The following is a 23,140-nucleotide window of genomic DNA, read 5'->3' as shown; positions in this document are numbered from 1 at the left end:
AGCTGACTTCAGCTTAGAAAATCCTTCCAAAGCCATGCGCATCAGATGATTTCCATATAAAATATGCATCTTAAGATGCTCTTATTTTTATAAGCTCTTGATAAAAGAGGGAAATGGCAAATATATGTTAATATACAGGAGTTGTTGGCTTTAAGTTTGCATTGCAACCATGCGTATTCCAGCAGTATAAACAGGAAACATCTGAGACAGAGATATTTAACCCATTTATCCTATCTCCCAACACAACCCTCTTCAGTGTCAACTATTTCTTTTTCACCACTTGCATCACACTTATCTCCACTTTTCAATGTTTCACCTGTAACACTTGTCAGAATTTCACTAGACATGGTACGGAACTTCCAAACCTCCCTTAAGACTTACTGCGATGAGTCTAAAGATATATTCCAAAATTTAAAATATGGAGACTTGTATTCTCAAAACAACTGAAATTCAACACAGCACAGCTACAGGCATGTTGCCACTTTCAAAGTCTATACAGTTTTATCCAGAGTTTTTATAAACATAAAGAAATAAGGAAAGGTAATAATATTACAGGAAAGGTAATCATAATACCAGCTTGGGGAAAAGAACTGACTGCTCAGTGTCAAATCACTTAGGACACTTATAGTCCTTGACTTATGAGGCATGTTCCATCATGACAGCAACATAAAACAATTTTAGGTCACCGAGCAGTACGTAACACCATTATTTTTTGATTTGTCAGGATAATTTTGAAATAAGACTTTTCTTTAACTCTACACAAAAATATCTAACAGTTTCTGGCTTCTTATTTTATTGCTTGGGGAGTAAGCAGCCAGAGAGATAGAGCAGTAAGGAAACAGTGTTCATTTACATACCATTAACATTGCCCCATGCAGTGAAATCTAACTGTTCCCAACGCCCCAAGACTGTTTTTTCATTAATGAGAAGCGTATCCAAGATAGACCCAAGCAAGCCTTTTATTTCATTTAATATGTACCAGTCCACACAGAAATTCCATGTAATTAAGTTCCTGCCTACATTTCCAAGACAACTTTCTGCATGATTTATAGCAACTATCATTCACAAATCACTGATTCAGTGTGGCACTTAAGATACTGTGGCTACTTCTTTAGAATACTATTAGAAAGTAACAGTGAAACAAAGCTGTATTATCTAAGATAAATATTGATAAAGTATACTCTCATAACAAGTCTTCTGAATACGAGCAGCTACTCAAAAGGCAAACCACAGAAGTCAAAATAATGACTAATTTGTTTCATACTGAAAATATAGGCAAAATGACACTTAAACTTGCTAGAAGCCATTATTGGGGTTCTTTTCCCTGCTTTCAATCCAGGACATTACTGTGTCTGGAACAGCATCTTCTGCTTTTGTTACACCAGATGAAAGTTCTGTTTTGATCCCAGTGCACCCAAAACTGCCCCTGTTTTCAGACTACTGTTAGTGCTGAGGTGTGCATTACGAAGTTGAGACCAAGTTCCCTAAGTGAATACACTTTTTTCCTGGGTACCTAACTGTGTGTTAGAGGTCAACAACCTTTTTTCCATGCACCTATGAATCTGGTCCCACAGCTTTCAAGCACTTTAACCTCAAACTGAAAATCAGATACAACTTCACTATTATCTCAAGCCTGGAGTGGAAGCTGCATGGTGGCCTATAGTGGTGACCCCACAGAAGAGAAAGGGACACAGTGCCAGGCAGCTGTTAAGAACAATCAACTTTAACACCCAGACATTTAAATCTGATGGTCCTTTTAAAGCACAGGTGGTTGTCCTACTTGATTGTTTCATGCATGATTTCTTCAATGAGAATTGAAAAATAAAAAAAAAAATAAATTAAATCCATGTAGCTTTACTTGCTGCAACCTAACTATAAAGGGGCACAAAGATAGAGCAAATGATGCATTTCACAATAGGCTCAACCACAGAATTTAAATCCTGTTCTGGACTAATCCCAAAAGCCACTCTCACATGAAATTAGTACATTAATACCTGGTCATTTAGTCTGGGAAGCCAAAAAAGAGCCAAAGGCACCATTTCTTTTGTGCCAGTGGTTATTGAAACCAGTGTTCACTAAAAGCAGAAGTCTAAAAGGTCACCCAAGCTCAGGTGAGGCCTTTGATTTATCTACTTACCTAAAATTTCCTAGTATTATTAATTCCCAGTATTTAATCTGGAGTTACCTGTATTTAGGAGTTTACCTTACCACCTGCATCAAGATTTGCTTTGGTTTGACTTTATTTTCCACAGTTCATTTTTTCCTAGACTCTTAACTTACATATGCCACATTATCAATATATTAATTTGATTAATAATCACATGCTTGCAACAGTATCAAACCCCACTAATTTTTACTGCAGCACTGCCATTTATTTTCCATGTTTCACATATTAAAAAAAGGGGTTTGTGAGTTTAATAGCATTCCAATCTCATAAGCCAGAGTGAACTGCTACTTAATCACATACCGTCTTTATGCTATCTGCTGATACGAAGCACAAAGTAGCTCTGTTGAATCTGCCTTACCTTAACAGGAAATCATTTTAGGGACAACGGACACTGTGCCTTTCCATGGTATGCAGGCTCATTATTTACAGCTGTGTGGTCTTTCAGTATATTTCTTTATGCAGAATAATTCTTTATAAGCATGAGCAAGCATTTATCACAATCATGCATCACCATGATGATATTTATCACTGCTTTTTAATTATTCAAACACAGGATGGTTGCCTCAAAACCTACGGTTTAGAAAGGCCTTTCACTTTTTTCAGTTGCTAGCTTTGTAACAATCATATATTCAGATTTTTATCATTACTCATCTTCATTTCTTCATTTGAACTTAGAAAGCAATAAAAATGTAATAAATATAATGTGTGTTATCAAGTAGATAACAAACATCTGCTTCAGATATTTTCAAATTGCCTCCCAAGTAACAAAAAATACAAATACAAGCTGTGAATTAGGTTTCATCAAGAAACATTAGTTCAATATGCCAGCTTTCAGAAGATACTCAGGGTATTTCAAGACAGTTCCTCAAGAGTCAAGGTCCACCATAGTTAAAAATGTTACTGATCTCAGTGATGCACAATTTAGTGCTGGGAACAAAAGCTCCAGGGCTCTCCATGCACTGCAAAGAAAGAATAGCCATGGAAGATAGATTTATAGTAAAACTCCTACTCCTTATTTACTTATATCTTCTGAGGCCTGAGGATGCAGCAAGAGTCTAAGCCTCTTGAATTTCCCAGATAGAGATCAGAGGTACAGAACACTCTCACCCAAACAACAAAAGCTGAAAAGGGTCGGCTTGCTGTATCATAGAGGACAACTTGGAAGAACTGTAACAGTCTTCAAGTACACAACAGTGCAATGAGGAAAGTACTGAACTGCTTCTGTTATATACTGGGGCTAAGACTAGAAACAATGAGATGCAATTTTTTGCAAAATAACATTTAAATTAGATGTTCTGACAACTTTCTGGAAGTTCAACTGTTGGATCACTGCAACTGCCTGGGACAAGTGGTGGAATCTCCTTAAGAAGACCATGCACAAACAGTGGTCAGGAATGATCTAGCTATTACTGACTCTTCTGGTGCAAGAGAATGGCCTAGCTAAGGGGACTCACAAACATGCATCTGCAGTATAACAAATCGATTTGAGAAAGGAAAACAGGGAGGTTAAACATGGTATGAAACAGGGACATCAAAGGAAAAGTACTATTCAACAGTTGTTGCATTTAACTTTTCCAGAATGCAGGGTGCCAAGCCAGGCAGGCCCTGATATTCAGTTTGCAATTCAGCTGGAGGTGGAAGAATTTGCAACTCAGTGCTGCAGTGCTCCCAGATCAGCTTCTGGTTGATACCCACTCTGCTGTATGCTTGTCAAAATCTGCCTGTACTATTCTCACTTGCATACTGTAAACTGCATAGTTTTGGATTAGAAGATTTTTTTAAGGATTCATGTAGCTGCAATCTTTTGCGTCCCGTTGTTTCTATATTTCCTTCTAATCCACAGGCATGCTAGAAATTGATTCTGAAAGCACAGTTTCAGTGGGAAAAGCCTGTCGCTAACAAGCTCTTGTATATTTTTCATTAATAGAATCATAGAATCATCTATGTTGGAAGGGACCTTTAAGATTACTGAGTCCAACCATCAACCTAATGCTGACAAAACCACCACTAAACCACGTCCCTGAGCACCGCATCTACAGGTCTTTTAAATACCTCCAGGGATGGTGATTCCACCACTTCCCTGGACAGCCTGTTCCAATGCTTGATAACCCTTTCAGTGAAGAAATTTTTCCTAATATCCAATCTAAACCTACCCTGGCATAGCTTGAAGCCACTTCCTCTTGTCCCATTGCTTGTTACTTGGGAGAAGAGATCGACACCCACCTTGCCACAACCTCCTTTCAGGTCATTGTAGAGAGCAATAAGGTCTCCCCTCGGCCTCCTTTTCTCCAGGCTAAGCAACTCCAGTTCCCTCAGCTTTTCCTCATAAAACTTGTTCTCTAGACCCCTCACCAGCTTTGTTGCCCTTCTCTGGATACGCTCTAGAATCTCAGTGTCTGTCTTGTAGTGAGGGGCTCAAAACTGAACACAGTATTCGAAGTGGGGCCTTTCAGATCTCAAATGTCTTTATAAAAAATCAGTAAGCAGATGTTCAGCCAGAAGTTTAACCAGACCTTTCTATTTAGGATCCTCTACATTTACTAAGCTGTGTCCTGCATACAGGATTCTTCTCCACAAAACTACACCACCAGAACCCTGAAATTTTTTATTTTCCCCAAATACCTGATGAGCCTGTGACACTGGAAAAGTGAAGTCCACAGTCACTGAACAAAAGTGCAGAATCCCAAATTCAGCTCTTGTTATAAAAAGCTAGGATTCAATATTTTCATATGAAATGCAAAGATAACCAAAAGTTAATGAATGCATTCTTTTTTAATGACTTGATATCTTACAAACTGTCATTCATCCTTACAAGTAGGTAAAACATAAATTCTATCCTTCATTATCTTGAACATAACTCGACACTAACTCCTGTAGCAAACATGGAGCTACGCGAGCATAACAAAAGAGAACATGGAACAGAACTTACTTTACTGAATGTGAAGACAGACATGTACAATACCCAGCAAGTACAGGAATACTCAATACCTGTATTTGTGGTTAAAGATTTCTTTTTTTTTGGTAAGGAAACAGTTAGCCCTTAAGAAGGTTTTAAAGTATTCTAATGTAAGTAATGTCATGGTCTTTGTACTCTCTTTCACAAGACCAATATCATTAAAATTTGTAGGTACATGGGGGGAAAAGAATATATTTTTTTAAAAAACCTCCATATTTAAAGCTCAAAAATACTGGTGTTTTAAAAGTGAAAAATGGATTTTAGAAATGTGCACTTACCAATACAATCCCCATTTGTATCTTGCTTATATCCCATGTTGCACTCACATCGGTAACTAGAAACAGTTGGTATACAACGTCCATTTAAACAAAGGTTGGGATGGTGCTTACAGATGTCTATTGTCTGATTGAGTATTGCTAATGAAAAAAACAGAACATGAGACAAATATTCATATTTTCAAATTGAGGCAAATATGAAGATTATACTTGGCTTCAGAAAGTATGTTATCAGGTGCATAAATATATCCATCAAATCAAGTATTTTTCCAAGCACTATCTGTTGACACGACAGTAAACTAACAAAAAAAAAGTAGTTCTCAGAAACAAAAAACACATTAGACACACATTCTTAATTACAATTTACCATTTATGTGTATAACCTGATTAGACTGCCAGTGGCCTCATGAATAAACCACAATTTGGGTGAAAGTTGAAGCGGTGTGTTCCTATACATTTACTATTTTTGGTGTACCTGTCTTTATAATAGTCTTTGCATTTACTTTATGGTTCTGATCCTAGAGACATGGTTATGCATGTTATAAGCAACTTTACATATATGAGACCTGTCTGAATATTACTGATCTTGGGCTTCAGTCAAGGTAGTGTTCCTGCAGAATAGGTAAGTTTTACATTTGGAAATACAAGAAAAGACAACAGTTTACTTTAAACTCTAGCGTTTTTTTGAAAACACTTAGAAATATGGAGTTTTATTAGTGCTGACCAAGACAGATCAGCAGGGATAGCATAGGTTCAAGAGCCCTATAACTGAAGTGAAGAAAAAAATCTCTATATCTGAACTCTTGTTAAAAAAGGGCTTCTGAACTTACTAATGTATCAGCTGAGGTTTTTTAAAAGTGCTTGAATACAAAAGGATTTTTATGTGTGAAGAACACCATATCATTTCCAGAGTAAAAACTAAGCAGAAAAAAAAGGAAAAAATACAAGGAAAACAAGTCACAACAATGCAAGTACTTACTTAGCCCTGTAATTATTGGGCCATTTCCAGTGGGACTTTGACCACCTGCCCCTATCCCCGCTCCACCTACACCTGGGGAGAAACCATTGCTTCCAGGGATGGGAATGAATCCTGCTCCTCCTGGGCCATAGCCATTGCCATTGCTACCGGGAAGGAACCCATTTCCTCCTGTCCCACCACCTCTGGAACCACCTCCAGCAGGAGTGCCATCCACACAAAGTCTGCGGTGTTCATCTGTTAAACAGGAATGCATAGAGAAGCATAAAGTAAATCAACCCTTCAGAGTCAGCTTATAAGGAAGATACAGATCTTTGTATGCTACAAAAACCAGAACACCAGCTCCTCGTTTCTTTGATGTTATGTGTTCTCTCTCCTACTGCTAATCACAGGCAGATACCATGATTGTGACAGGCGTTATTTAAGGAAGGACACGAAAAATAATAAAAGGAAATACTGTAATTTACAACTATTTGTTGAAACCTTTTTGTTGATGTGTTGCCAGCAGCACTGTAACTCCCTGGTCATTCAGAGATCTTCATCTAGATAAACTGAAAACGCATTTCACTAGAGATGTGGACTATTGTTCTGTGAGCAGAGTTGAAAGAATAAATGAAATACTGATGCATTTCTAGTTCAAAGTAACACAAAATTTAATGGAACAAGAGAGCAGCTGTTCCTTTAAATCAAAATGAACTATGGACCCTCAGAGTCATTTCCTTTTTTGAGCCTGACCACAAAATCTTTCCCATTTCCCAAGAACGATTTCCAAAGTCAACAAAAGGACGTTAAAGAAACTAGTCCCAAACAATCATGGACCAGAAAAAAATGGCTCACAGATGGTAACATCAGTATTAAAAAAACAAGAATGAATAATAATGTAATTTCTGACTTTCTTTTTCCATTTAGCCTATATTTTAAAGAAGTTTAAAATATTCCAGTGACCTCCATCCCAACTAGAATGGGCAGCAAGAAGGAGAAAAACAACCAACAACCAGCAAGCCACTCACCAGATCCTCTGACAGGACACATTTCTGGAACGGACCCGACGGCCCAGCACCGGCCAGACTCACAGCAGCACTGCCTTTTGGTGAACCTACCAGGAAGCTCTTGTGCACAGCGGCCATTAACTACGTTGGAGAAACATGTACTTGCCCTTTGATCTGGAAGTTAATTTAAAAAGAAAACCAAAAATAGTAACATGAACTCCCCAAATTACTTTCCCTTTTCAGTTCATGAATGGACTAAAATGTTTTAAAAGTTGTATTAAAAAAAACCCAACCAAAATCAAACCCCAAAATACCCGCAAACACACCCAGTAATTGTCTGAGATGATCAGCACCAATTCTACATATGGTTTACTGCAGGATCACATATTTGCAGTGACACCTTGGTGTAGGTATGTCTGACTGAAGAAATGCTATTCAGTCTGCTCTGCTCAGCAGACTGAATGTACAACAGCACTTTTATTAGTGCCATGTGAAAACTACTCTATACAAACACATCAGTGTTTATTATATTCTAGTTCCTTCAAGGACACATCTTAGATCTTTTATGGTCACACTCCTGAATGCTGACTAGGAGAAAAGATCAATGAATTTGGAAAGACATGGTACCAATTACAATAACTGAGCACACCCTGATATTTTGGTTAAAAGCAAATATTTACCTTAAACTGGGAAGAATAAAGTAATTTGTATTAATAAGGATTACATTCTTCACTTTCTCCTAAGTAAAGGAGCAATTACACTTCTGGAGTATACAAGTTATACTCCAATACTATAAACATTTGAGAGCACAAGAACTTTCGGATACATGTTCATTTAAGGGAAGGAAACTGTGACACAAGGGCCTGCTTTAGCAGACTACGACATGTGATTTGTGTGAAATTTGTTCTGGGAGCTGACTTTAGAAACCAGATTGTAAAACATGCCAAAACCGATATAAATTTTGATCATATTGGAAATCATAAGTTCTCAGTATTCCTGAGGCTAGCCACAAGGTATTTGAAGTTTTGCACTCCTCAGATGAACCTGGATAACAAAAGTTGTCTACGTTGTTCAAAAAATTATCCATGTGAAATCACTTGTAAGTCTTATGTTGCTACTGGCTTACATCATGTATCTGTATTTCAGAAATCCCTTCAGAATTCCCATCCCTTTACCAACATGAGAACAAAATGCTTTGAGATGTATGAAATACAAAGAACCACATGAGATCTAGAAAAGACATTATTATTAGTAATTTTTAATGTTTTTTAAACATGGTATGCAGTATTTTTAGTTAATTCATCACAACTGTTTATACCGTATATTTGACATGTGCAGCTGTATAAAAGAAAGTATCACATGTGAAAATACGCATACATCTCTTTTGTAATACAGAAACAGGTTTTAAGTAAATTGTCCTGTAAAGGCTGCAATCTACTGAAACCTAGTATTTAATTTGTTTTATTTTCTGTTGCCATCAAATTAGTACTACCTCAGAATACACTACTTAATACCTTCTGAGTTTATATATGTGCCTTATATTGGTCTCTAAAGGTTAAACTAGCCTATGTGATATGGAACTTGAAGTATCTTTAGAACAAAAGTGAGCTTAGTTTTTTGTTTCATTAGATGCAGGTTAAAGAAACAACTACAATTAACACTTCCTATGCTTGCCTAGACAACAGAGAGTCATTAATTGTTCTTCTCGTAAGAAGATCCACATCTCAGGCACGAGTTCTCAGGCTACAATGCAGTCGACACAGAGGGATCTACTACCTACATAAAGATGGCTGCAGTGGCAATCAACATCACCAGAAGATGCTATGAATTTTAAGTAGCTGGATCAGAGATACTAGTGTGTTAGCATATAGTGAGGTCCTGGAGGGGAAGTGCTAGATGGTTGGGACAGAAGTTCTGCTGCTGTGTATAAATTGCCTTAATAAACTTGAGAAGTTTAAAAGCCTACAGGGTGGAATACGTACCAATACAGCGGGAGCCATCCATGGATGTGACATAACCCCGTGGGCAGATGCAAAAATAACTTCCCATGGTGTTGGAGCATTCACCACCTTCACATATTCCTGGGATGATGCTGCATTCATCAATATCTATCCAAAAAAGAAAGAACATGAGATAATTAGCACAGCACTTCAACATATTGTATTAAAAAGAGAAAAAGACAGCTTTTCTGAAATGAAGTTGTTAACTCATATTGAATAACATAATGCTGGTGTTTGCATACTGCAAATAATTTTGCTTGCCATCTAATTGAGGCTTTACTTATCCATTCAAATCTACCACTTCAAATCACAGAGTACGTGAGAGCAGTTTGGGATTTCCTCCAAATGACACATACTGAGTGCCATCTCTAGGAAGCATGCAACGGCTACAATGCAATACCAAAACATACATCCTGCGTTTGAGATGAAAGAAGGAGGATGGTACAGCAGCCAAGCATGACAGCTCTGGGCTTCTGCGACCACAGAAATATTGCTCATCAGATCTGACTGCTTTCTGGCCTTCTAATTCTCCAACTGTAAGCAAGAATTTTGGCCAAGCTCTTCAAATGCTACCAAATGTTGCATTTTTACTTTTTTTTCAGATATTTTTAATCCATTCAAATGTTTCTGCTAACTAAAAGCAGTGGTCTCATCTGAACACTGCAACAATTTTATATGTAAATGCGTATAAAGTGTGATGTCATCAAGCTGACAAACAAGCTGCTGTATGTAACAACGGTCTGCTAGGGCACTTGGCACCAGGACTTAGAGAATCGTGTGCTGTCCCAGCACAAATTGGAAGCAAAATGAGGAGCTGAGACAGTAAGAAGCAATAGGAGGAAGCAGGCTGACTATATTGTTAGAGATGTGAGGCATAGCAGCGTAAACTGGAATGGGAGAAATAAAAGTGGGAAGAACAGCATGAGAGTAAAGATGATGTCATGCCCGTTTATACAAACAAGCCATTTTAAGTAACCATTTCATTCTACAACTGTGGCAATCTTCAGACACATGAATATTTTTACGGTCAATTTAGTAAACTAATTTTGCTTTTAAGTGGCCTCTGTACGTTAGCTTTTCCAATGGCTTTCACTGAATGTGAACTGTGGCCGAGGTTTAACACGGGAGGCATTCTGAGAAAACATGGGAAAACGCGGGCCAACTATCTAACTAGCTTGAGATGGGTTATGTTTTACAGTTGGAATTATATGACACCACAGGTTTTGCATGGCTTGATACCAAAGGTAGTCATAGGTAAAGGACTTTGGCTTAGCTTGTTTGTAAAAATCTAGATGCAGTATTAACTTAAATTAGCTTTCATACTGTGAAATAAAAACCAAAACAAAAAAATCAGACTGTTTGAACCCAGAGTGCCTCATGTCAAACAATGCAGGAGAAGCATTAGAAAGAGCATATGACAGAAATTATCTTGTGATGACACTATGAAGTTCTTCACATTCCTTTTAAGAAAGCCTTGGGACCCCACAGACCATTCCTTGCACTTTTACACAGACCTATCATTTCCTTGGACCTGCCACTCTAGAAGTTCTCTTGAGATGAATAGCTACTTGACAAATAAACTTCAACATGTCTTATCTCTTAGGAGGCTTTTATGTGATGACTACTTTGCTTCCTCCTTTGCTACATTCTCCACACTGAAAACACAAAGAAAAGGAAGAGTGCCAAAAAGATCTGACATGCACAGGAACTACATTAAAAAGGTAACTCCCCACTGTGGGAAGGTCCACACATGAAGAACTCCCTTTGGAGATGAATCTACAGAAGACATTCAAGTACGGAAAGGAAAATTAAGTTTTGCCAGAAGGCCACTAAGAATGTGAAAACTGTTCTTTGTAAAGTGAAGGTATGAATAAAACAATCCCTTGCCACTGGCATGTCATTAGAGTGTCATTGTAGAAAAAACAATTTATCTTACAGGTAACTTCCTAACTATTCCATACATATAAGCATCCCATGGCCTTTGTTGGTTTTTTTACATGATGAAGCACAACCAGAAGAATTGAAAATTTTAACTTTTTCATAAGGTTATTTAAGCATTTCAGAGGACGCAAAAAGTTCAAATTTTACATTAAGATTGTTACAAAAGGATGACAACTATTCCCCACTTTTGAGACATTTGCTCAAGTCTGTACAAAAGGAAGTGTCATTTTTGCTAAATCAAAGTACTTCTAAGAAATAATGCTTTCACTTAAGACTTTATAGTTGCCCACTGTAGAAATTCCAGAATTTCAAATGATGGTATAAATCAAAACCAAATAATTCTCCAGGAAATCTCTGAAATCTTGCACTCATTTACTATATTAAATACAATTCTGATTTAATCCAATGAAATGAAACCATGTGTGTAAATCAAAACAGAACCGGAACTGGCTGCATGCCCTGTTGGGATCTTTCATGCAGTACAGGTCTTTCACAACCCGTAAGTCTTTTAAACATGAATACTGTCTTCTGTATACGCACACAGTCTGACACATCACGTCAGAAACACAGGCAAGAAAACTACATGAAATGAGGACTCTGCACGAAGAGCTGGAAAGTGGCACCTTCTCGATGGCAGAGTCACTGGATGTTCACATAAGAAAACTCCCTTACTTTACCATCCCTTGAGGCGCACCTTCAATCTCAAGGAAATACTACACTACCCTTTTTCATTGCTACTGTAGTGGTTCCAAAAATAAATTCCAAGACTAATTCTAAAGTTCAGATGCGCCCAAACTTCGATAAAGATACCACCAGCATGTTCATCACAATTTACCAGCATGGAAATACTGTCTGAAGATGCAAATGCTGTACACACAAATGGGATGCCACAAAGCTGACAGCAACTGTCACCAGTGATACATGAGCAAGTTAAATTTAAGAATCCATATGCTAGGACCTAGTTACATAGCATTTTCAGAATATATGTTTCAATCAGCCGCTTTCCTGGAGAGTGGGTCTTAAATCTCATAGGTTTCATTGCATTTCTTTCTTTTTGTTTTTGATAACTGGGATACAACAGCAATCACTATACCTAAGAAAAAAACACACAAGAAAATTTAATCTATAAAAATCTGATTACTAAAATCAGCAGGCACTTGAAAATGGCAAGTTTACCCTTCATTTTCCCTGTTTGGCACAGGTACCTGCTACTTTAAAGGCATTAATCTTAATTACAAGAACATAACACCTGATCTTCTACCAAAGGAAACCAAATTCCAAACTAGTTGGTCAGACAGTACAAAACCCACTGAGGTAATGAATAGGTGGAGTTTGTCGAACTGGCAAGTGACAGACTTTGGAAGGAAGTAGTTAGCCACTTCTGCAAAGCTGCAGAACGTAGACCATCCTTCTCACCTGGCTACATGCACAGGAGTTTAACACTGTCTAGGGCTCTTGTCCAAGAATGACTGGGAGCTGGGAAGGGAGGAAGTACTTTCCTGAAATCTGGACAGTGACCAGAGTGGAAGGAAGACTTCACAGTCTTCTCCATGTGGACAGAAAAACTTTTTTTTTTAACCAATTAACATGGAGAACCCTTGTGGAAGAATAATCTTCTTACTTACTGGAGCGGTACCAAGTCAGTGGATTTTTTGTTTCACTAGTTTCTGAGCTAAATCTCTGTTTCTCCTTCCCCCTCCCTGGTTCTTGCACATGCATTTCTTTCAACAGGATCTCTGTTACCTCTGACTGGAAATTCTGAGACTTTACCTCAGGAAGAGCTATTTTTAGGATGGCTGATTGAAAAAGTTAAGCAATTTCCTCCCTTCCCTCCGCCTCCAAAATACATAAATTAATGGCGCTGGCAAAAATGCTCCAAAGATAGTAAGAGGAGATGCTGTCTTAAGGGTGAATGGCTGCGGTTCCAACATTGCACACAAGATAAGAAAGCCAGTCTCAATGTGAGAACCAATTTAAATGTGTGGCATAAACTTTGCAGGTGTGAGTATTAATAGGTGAGCTTCTGCCAAAACTACCCAGCCTGGCTACCTGTCATCCAGAATTCATTACTTTTACTGCTACAGTAAGCAGGATTTTATGAATAACTGAATTAAAAGTACCAGAAAAGGGGTTCCCAACTGCTGAGTTCTGAAAAAATGTTCCCTGAAAATAGTTTTAGTCTACAGTAATACCTGGTAGCATCAAATCTGCATACCACACAGTATAATGAAATTACACATTAAAGCAGGAAAACCAGAAATAGAACTTTTTCTTTTAAATGGTTCTTTGCATTTTGGTGCCACAGTTATTTTTATTTTTTTTTAAGAGTTAGCCTGTGACATATAGTCCTAGCCCTTTGATGTCAATAGTACAGCAAGATATCCTTTTGGAAGAACATCAGAGGTATCCTACCTCCTAGCATACATTTGACTGTAAAAGGTGTCATAACTAACTGCATTTAGTCAGGGAGTATGATGTATTTTCAATTTGAGAGGAGTAATCAGAACACATTTATTAGATCCTTGAAGTACTAATAAGTAGCAGTCCACCTCTTAAGTAAACCAGCAAGCACAACTGAAAGCTTATTTCTCCTCTCTGTTTATCTATATGCAATCCACCTCCAAACAACCCATAGATATAAGTGCCATTCATTCTGGAACAAAACATCCTAAAAATTTAATTTCTAAAAAGACAATGAAAACTTAATATATTGCAGATCAAAACTTTTAGGCCAAAAAAGAGAAGGGTTTGCGTTTTTCTTTTGTTTAGTTAAGACATCACACCACTGCTTCAGATATCTGGAATTCGGTACAACGCCTGTAATGGCCTTTCCCATTTTTTTTCCACTTTGTGCCTTCCATGACTTGCCCAGTAGTGGAAGGAATTGTCCTGACTACTGTGGAAAGTCTATAAACCAGGAATATAGAAAAGCTTATAAATAAAATCAGTAAGGTTGAACCCTGAGCTGGATTAATTCTAAAGGTCATATTTTCCCAAAAAGCTAAGCTACCTAGTTACATTTCTAACGTGAGGGCATACACACACAGTTACACATATAAGTTGTTCTTGTGTGGTTTGGAAATCCTTTAAACCTTCTTTACTGATATACAATTGCCATTAATTTCTGAAAGGTCAGTGTCAGTAAACTGTAATCTGAGGCTCAAAATAAATCCAGTAATATAATTATGTGCCTTTTCACTGATTTTTTTTAAGAAAGAAACAAGAGAATATAATGCAAGCAAATAACCTAGCAAAGCAATGTTTATTGCTTACCATAGTTCTAGCAAAATCCATTATGGCACAAAAAGCACAACATGAATGTTCCTACTTACTCTAAAAATAGCTATTGTTTCAAGGAGGAACAACAGGAGAAAAAACCCTAACCCACAAAATACATCTGGATGTTTAAGGGCAAAGGATATAGCCAGGGATCTCAATCCTTCTTTCTTAAATAGAAGACTTGCTGTTAAATAAAGAAGGTCTGAATAGTTACTGCAAGATTCCAGCCTCTGCCTCTGAACACTGGAGGCTTGCCTGCTTACTAACTCCAACATGGATTTGTAGCCAGCAAGTAATATTTGATCTGTTTTTCCATACCTAACGAAGGGAAAGGATTGAGCAGAATACTCCATACTACATCACTTCTATATAACTTTTATCATAAAAACTTCATTAAAAAAATGCATTTTCTATTAAATAATTTCTCTGTACACAGGTTCTAACTCATAGGAGACCAATTCCTTATACCCTTCCCAATGGCCCAATCCATATATATAAACGATGTAACTTCACTCAAATGACCAGTCCCACTAACTGAAAGTGTAATTGTCTGAAGGAATGGCTGTAGTTTTATCCTATAAATCTCACACTGAGAGATTATGAACTCTCAAAGCCTTTATTAAAAGGAAAAAAAAAAAAAGCCTGAGTGAAACTATGGCTTGGCTTTCATTCTCTTCTCCATTCTTGGAATAATATAAGCATGGTATTATGCTGGTATAATTTTGGCATTAGCACCTTAGTTGTGAAGCATGGGGAAATGGACAAGTAAAAGATTCATCACGGGTTTTTTCCCAGAAAAACGGGTACAAACTGGGCACTGCAGTTAGCTGCATAATTCCCTGTAAGGAATTATGTGACTAGGAAAGCTACTGCGGAAGCTGGGACCAGGGACTAATTAGTACCTAACTTTTATCACAGACAGAAATGGCAGAGGCGTACAAGAAACAAAGCCAGAGCGCATGACCTGTTCTGCAACAGGTGGCCAACAAAGCAGGAAATGAAAACCCATTGATTACTGAACTATGAAATAAAGGCAAGTATTTCAGACTGCAGATGATGTTTCACTTCTATTATGCACAGTCCCATAAGCATCACATATTTTTAAGCACATATGTGTTAAAAATACATTCACCTTTTCCTATGGATCCTACTAGGGAGAACTGTTGAATAATATTTTTAATAATTAAAGCAGAGCTTTAGATAGGTTAGAGAAGTAGAATGCAAAGAATGCTTTAATTACTGTTGTCAGAAGGAAGGAAACATACAACTGAGTAAGTTCTCCTTTTGGCATCAAAGATGGAGTGCAGATGCCAGGCAGAAACATGACATGTACAAAATTACCTGCATTATTTGGATCTCTATAAAAATACCTATTTGACATGTTTTAACTACATCCTTGCCTGAGAGAAGGTATCATGTCTCTTTCATGCGGAGCTCTTCTAGGGTTAACAGCAGTCAAGCATGAGCACTGCCATGGGCAGATCACAGACATCATCAGAACCGGGACTTCATTTACTGAACTGAGACAGCAGTCCATCACAACAGATATCCAAATGCTGTCTTTGCTCTGATGAGGTATGTATCACATTAGAAATGCCTTTTTTTAGGACTAATACCTCAACAGCTGGCTTGGGCAAAAACACTCTTCCCCTACTCTTGCTGTACAAGTCTCATGGAATAATAATAAATATACCACGACTGAGAAAATAAAAAAAAACAAGTGCACTTCTCATGAACAAGGATAAGTAACTATTCATCAAAACCCATAAAAGTTACTCTCTAACATTAATCATTGTATTTAATACTATAAAAAGTTCTAAACAGTCTCTAGCTGAAAGAGCCCTGCCAAAATAAACAGACATGAATCAAAGAATACCAATTTGAATAACAGCCTTCCAATGAAATGTCTTGCAACTGACAACACAAATCCGAGATGAGTAACAACAAAGCATACATTTCTAATCTATACATTGCCTACACAATCAAATACACTACAAATTTGCTTAGCAATTACAGCTGGTTTTGCTTCAGCTTTGAAATGATGGATTTAGTATAGTTCTAACAATTTCAAATCCAATCTTTCAAGTAAGGCACCACAGTCACATTTTGGAAAACATTCAATATTTGCAAATTCTTTTTTTCTGATAGTTGTTTATATCTAATGGCCTAACTGCAAGAAAATGCATCTGAATTTTGTGTACTTCTTTGTTTTGATGCTGAGTGAACTTGAGCTTGAATTCTACTGAAAGATAAACTGTATTGCCAGAATTTTCAAAATCATGATAACCATTCTTATTATTTGATATCCCACATAACAAAAAATGATGGTAAAAATAGACAGTTACGCCAAGACCATTGCAAACAGTAGATGCTTATTCACTTTCTAAATGTTGTGTAACCATTACAGAAGTATATTGCTTAGAAGCATTAAGATACTAACAGAATTAATCATGTCAGGTATATGTCAGATTTAAAGTGGGTATAGGTAGCTGTTAAGTTCACTGTGCTTATGCTCTGAGCTGGTAGAGTACTAGCTAGCTCTGGTGCACAAGTTACTTATCCGCACCAGTACGGCACCATGTCTGATCCGACAGTAGTGCCAGACATTACTATATAAACTTATCCATAAACTAAGTTGCAGGAAATTGTTTATGATGTCTGCCAAATTATCTTTCCAAATACTTAGAGTCCATTATCAGAAAAAAGCAGTTAGTGTTAGATTATTACTATACATCTGCATACTTTGTTCTGATACATCTATTACTAATGCCACCTCATCCCTCACTACTACTACTCAATAAGAAAATAAAAAGGAAGCTATAATTTTATGAGCCAGTGATCGAGTGGCAGGCAATTCCAACAGCAGCTGGGGTTTTTGCAGTTAGCTATGAATGGAAAGGGATGCTTTATCCTCTGGGCTTCTTTCCAAAGAAGGAGGAAAGAAGAAGAAAGAAGCCAAGTAAAGGGTCACAAGCTGATAAGCATTATAACCTTTCTAAAAACAGCAGGAGTGGTGGACAGGTGGTCTTAGTTACCTCCTTTCCACGTTTTCCAACGTGGGCAAGCCCGAAGGAGGGCTCTTGTGCAGGGAAAACAAAACACCCTGCCCTCTTCCTTTTCTTTTAATTACAATTCTTCTTGCTATATACTGATGCCTCTTTGAGGGCCTGCAAATCTCTTGTAACCTATCTGTCCACTCCTTCCTGTTCACCTCCCTGGCAAGAACAATCCCACTTGCCATCCTGTCTCCCACAAAAAAAAAAGGAAGATTTTACGAGAATGTGCTACCCACTTTCTGCTTAGCCATGTTTCTCACTGGTTGCCATGCAGCACAGGGTAGGTGAAATGCTTGGGATTTAATTCTCCCACAGAAAGTGGCTCCGATTACAAATTTCCCTTTCAGTCATCTTCTTTTGTAGGACTACTCACTCTACTTGGTATCTTCTGATTTCTCCCTTGGCCCTGCAGAAGGCTGTGGAGATGGTGCCATACTGTTCTATTGCTCTACAACTCTTCAACTGTTCTATTATCTTCAAGGTATGGAGATATACTTTTTCCCAGTGTCTCAGCAAGGGTCCTGGTGTTCCCTTACTTCTAAAATGGTTCAAATGGACCTGCTTTCCCTGTGAATGTGATTGCTCCCTGCAGAGCCCTGAATCTCTGTGAATATGCTGGATACCTCTGTTTCTATGATTGCAGCTCTATTTCTTGCAAACTGGCAAACTGTTTCTTGCAAAGTTTTAACAAGATATAGCCAGCTTTCCCCTAGAAAAACTCATGACAGCAATATCATTGTGTACTGAGCAGTAATTGAAATTAGGCAACATAAAAGAACAGAACAAAGTTGAGGACAGGACCATAGAAAAATGCCTTCAGATTTTTTATTTACTTATTCCTTGGTATTGCTTGCAACACCACCAGATGCAACATTTTCACATATAAAATGTGATTTTCAAACTGGCTGTATTACTTAATTTTTCTGTGATGAATTCTGCATTGTAGGCAAAACTGAGGAAAACTCTGAAATTACTTCCAAAATCAGCTAAAAAACATGTATTTGTTTCTACTTGAATAGTGAGTACAATGTAATTTGGTAACATGCTTAAATTGCCACCTAACCACAAGCCAATGCGTTGAACAAGCAGTCATCTTATCTGTTTAATTTGAATGTGAAGGTAACGCACTGGTTGGGACGAAGTCTGAGAGTTCTGATTTCTTTCAAAGGCATCGCAAATTCATTCAAATCAGTGAAGTCTTCATCAAACCCACAATAACTCAGCAATTTTCTATCTCGTTACTTTACACAGAATTGCTGTTCTTAATTGTACCAATATGTTTACTGTATAAACATGGTCTGTGTTTATTAAACTACGCTTATTGAACACAGTCTGTCTGATTTTTCATTTTCATCTAAAAAAGAGGGACATTTTCTGTGTATTTTTATTCAACTAGGCTCTTCAACCCTGTACATGGCAATAATTTCTTACATCCATTACCAAAACTCCCACATTTGCTTTTCATGCTGGAGTCAGTAGGCTGAAAATAGCTACCCGTACTAGAATATTTTAGACATTTTTGAGAAAACAAAAAAAATTCTAATAACTTAGTTACAGTTACATGCTGCTTATAGATACACTCTTTATCAATAGTTCTAAATTTTGAAACAGGATAAACACTGCCTTTACCCACGTGTCAGACAGAAGAAAACATCTAATGCAAAATATGAACAGCAAAGTAGAAACAGATGATGCTGTGAGGAAGAAACAAAAAGCACAGTGCAATTATGTTATGTCTGTTCAGATCAGACACTGCAACTATTTCTTTCATTACTGAAGTGCTCTAATGCTTTACTTAACCACTTTTTAGGTATGTTCTCTGACATCATCACTTACCATCACATTTTTGAGTTGCCTCATTCTGTTTGTGACCAGCAGGACACCTGCACTCGTACGAACCTACTGTATTGATGCAGTTTCCTCCTTGGCAGACTCCAGGGATAGCCTGACATTCATCAACATCTACAAAGACAAAAAAGAAGGATTACTTGACATCAGATACAAAATTTCATCGTGACTTTTGCTGATAGACAAGAGAGCTCTAAAATTATTCTTAAAAATATCCACGGCAAATCCCAGCACATTTCTCCACTTCACCACTAATATAAGATATGGCAGTAACAGCAGTAACGTGACTCAGACCTTCATGTGTGTTGCATTCGATTCCATATAAGCTCAAAATGTATTACATTTATTGAGTTATGACTTAGATAGCTAGCTTTAAATATTTAAGAAGTCTACTTAAGACAAATCTGTACAACTTACTGTTAGTGTCTCATGCCCTCAGATTGCTCCTTACACATGGCCATTACAAAACACAGATTCTTATTCTGAAAGGATCTCTACCTCTACATATGGACTACCCTCCTGTCCACTTTAACTGGATATGATAATTCTTGCAGGATATACTTTCTGCACAGAAGTCAAACTACTCAAGTCAATAGAAAGTAGGTGCTATTCAGCCAGGATAAGTTGTATGGCAAATGATCTGCATAACTTTATTTACTGACATAGTAAGCAGGACTAAAATTTCACAGATTTCTTTAGGCTGGACGGTCAATATTAAATAAGTGCTCTTAGAAAATATACTGCCATTTTTGCTTTATATCTTACTTTCAGTAACTTCCTGTTGTATTTTATTATGTGCTATTTCCAGTTCAAATTGTGTTGCGCTTTTTGCTCCCTGCTTTCATTTACTTATACATAAAACATCCTGTATTTCTGTAGGGTTTTACACAAAACTGTCATATGATTCAATGTGTAAGTGCAAATGGGCAGTTAAAGTAATACCAAGGATCAGAGGCCTCTGTGAAATAACCAGCGCTAAAGCAGACTTAAATTCTTTGTACACAAGGAAAGGCAGACAAGGCTCTAGACTAGTGCATGATAAACATATTATATGTGGGTATTTAGCTTCTCAGTAGCTCTTTTTAACAGTTCAGTTAATCTGTAGCTATCAGAGAGTTCAGAATTAAGAGACGATACCAATTCCTTCACAACAAAATTTCACATGCCTCCAAAACTTCATAGAGGACAGGAGGCTTGGAAGTTTCGTTCCAAAACCTGCAGAAGCTCTTCTGTGAGATTGAAGGTAATATTTCTTGTCAAACAGTTTGACCTTCCACAGAAGATGCGAAAATCAACTGATTTTGTTAGTTCTCCACATTGTGAAATAGAAATAAAGGAAAGTGTCCTTTGCAGGTGGTAGAAAAGCGAGCCACAGGGCTTCCGAAGAGTTTCTTCTGTGCAGAGGTCAACTTCATACTATTTTCTCTTCTTGGATTAGAAATTAAGTATGGAATTCAATTATAGAGTTACAGCAACACACTGCCCATTTTAAAAAAAAACACAATTTTATTTCACTTCTTTCCCCATTATGATTAAAATACCTATTTAAGATTACTATATTTTAAAGCGTTTAGGAAAAATATTTTTCATCTTTTTTCCCCAGATTTTTCATTAGTGCCAAATAAACAGAGAATTTTAACCGCTATCCTATCTTCCTTTTTCAGTCAGTTTTCCTGTTAGCTTGCATGCGTTATTAAATGAAGCAGCTGATAAACTTTATTTAAGATGCAGAAGAAAGCATCTCTTTCCTCTTCACATTCATGTTCAGTTTCTTTCTCTCTGCCTTTCCCCTTCCACAACCAACTCGTTGCCACTATGAATGTAGGGAACAGCAAGATGCACATGAGGTAGGATAAACATATTAACAGCAGAATACAGTACTCCTTTTCAGGACCGTGTTTGTTATCTCAAAGCCCTTACAAGACACTGAAATTCCACCTGAGTTTGCAGACAACAGTACTTCCTCAGTTTTCGATACTCCTGGTGTTTGTGCTTATAGATAAAACCTATGGTATATGCCTTGTCCATTCACCTGCCTTTTCATTTAAGCAGGTATACTCAGGTATACTCAAGTAAGCTTATACTCAAGAGGAAGGCAATTTTTTATTTTTTAACCACTGGACTTGGTTTTAAGTACATTTACTGGAGAAGTTTGCATTTAGTTCCTGAATTGGTGCTGATTTAGTCAGCGTAGCACCATGTCCAAATGCAGCAATTAGACTGTAAATGGATTAAGGACTTTATCAGAGGCATAAACTTTCTGCAAGCATTTTTCTTCTAAATAATTAGTGCTTGGTGCAATCTGGTTTACCTGGAAAGCAAATTTTTCATCTCCGAAGTATTTTAAGGAATTTGGACGTGATTTAGCAACATCTAGACAGAAGATGGGTTCCATCATTTATTCACGCCCAGCCCACCCACTAGCTCCCTTCTGAGTAAAACTAATATGGTGTTTGTCTTTTGACCCTTGGGCCTCAAAGTGCATTTATCACACGCCATATGCCTGTGCCTTCTGTCATTTATTAATGCTTATTTAAATTAAGCCAACTGTGACAGAAGATCAGCGGTTAAAAATAACCACTGTGTATCTTTCACAGTTTTGTACGTCAAAGACGTCAAGCAATAGTAAATTAATGGCAGTAACAGCATGAAATTAATACTTTCCAGAAACAGAAAAGGTATCGATGAAGCCTTGAAGTGAACACAATTTTAAGATCAACTGATTCCATTAATTTCTTTCAGTTCCAATCCTATGGTTTTAAAAGGACAAATAAATGTCAAGCTCTGCTGAAGTCTGAAAAGCTGATCCCAATTATGCAACACAGTGCAGTACTTGTCCAGTGAAGAAAACACTAATGGTGTCATTATGAATGGTGAGATCCTGCAAATCTTTGAATCACATGCACTATCTTGCTTTTCTGTGGTAATATCAATCCTAATTTGTGAGGGTTTATATGTCAACTACACTAAGTCATATTTAAATGTAAAGAGAGTATGTATATTCACCTTCAGTGTTAGCTTAAAAACATACAGGCACACTACAGGCCTGATGCTTTTTTTGGTCAGTATCACATTTTGATGAAAACCCAGGTTTGTTTTAATGTATTACTAGTGTTTTGGAACTGAGTGACAAAAGTATTTTCTTAAAAGGGCATATTTTATGAATTGCTTCCTAAATGCCATTTTAAGATACAAGAATACTTTCTCTGAAAATACAACAAAATTAAAATTAAGCATATTTTTATGTACTTTTTTATATCTTTGACAGTCAGATTCAGCCACACAGGAATTTTAGCATTATCAATTATCCATTTACTCATGCTTCTAAACCCCAACCACATTAACATAATAAATTTTTTGCCATAAACAGAAAATTAGATTAATAACTCTTTAGATACAGTTCTGTATACAGAGGTTCAATATGCTACAGGTTAGGTGGAATGTTTCCATGTGTTCCTAGGCTTGATAATATCTGGCAAGTGAAAAAGGGTTCTTTGCTTTTGCAGAGTTTTCTCTGCAAAAATGCCTGCAGGATTTGCACAGCTAACTTTAAATATGTACACAGCCAAATTCAGCTTCCCTTTCTGATGAGTGAACTGTTTCTCAAAAAACTCTGAAGAATCAAAAATCTCAGGAAAAATAAAACCTCTCAA

The 23,140-nt window shown here is 37.2% G+C and overlaps 1 protein-coding gene across 2 annotated transcripts in view; it reads right to left on the bottom strand.

Annotated features, from left to right (window-relative positions):
* Nucleotides 1-23,140, bottom strand: part of FBN2 (fibrillin 2) — a 174,784-nt gene that overhangs the window by 102,852 nt on the left and 48,792 nt on the right. For both annotated transcript variants that reach the window (XM_009889702.1, XM_009889703.1), the window contains exons 6-10: nt 19,476-19,601; nt 9,346-9,471; nt 7,385-7,537; nt 6,378-6,611; nt 5,402-5,539 (exon numbers count right to left, since the gene is read on the bottom strand). In XM_009889702.1, the coding sequence (XP_009888004.1) occupies nt 5,402-5,539; nt 6,378-6,611; nt 7,385-7,537; nt 9,346-9,471; nt 19,476-19,601 (777 nt within the window). The remainder of the gene's footprint in view (nt 1-5,401; nt 5,540-6,377; nt 6,612-7,384; nt 7,538-9,345; nt 9,472-19,475; nt 19,602-23,140) is intronic.

The sequence above is a fragment of the Charadrius vociferus genome, unplaced genomic scaffold (genome assembly GCF_000708025.1).
Source record: "Charadrius vociferus isolate BGI_N301 unplaced genomic scaffold, ASM70802v2 scaffold377, whole genome shotgun sequence".
Taxonomy (NCBI): Eukaryota; Metazoa; Chordata; class Aves; order Charadriiformes; family Charadriidae; genus Charadrius; species Charadrius vociferus.
This window is presented reverse-complemented; position numbering and strand designations above follow the sequence as displayed.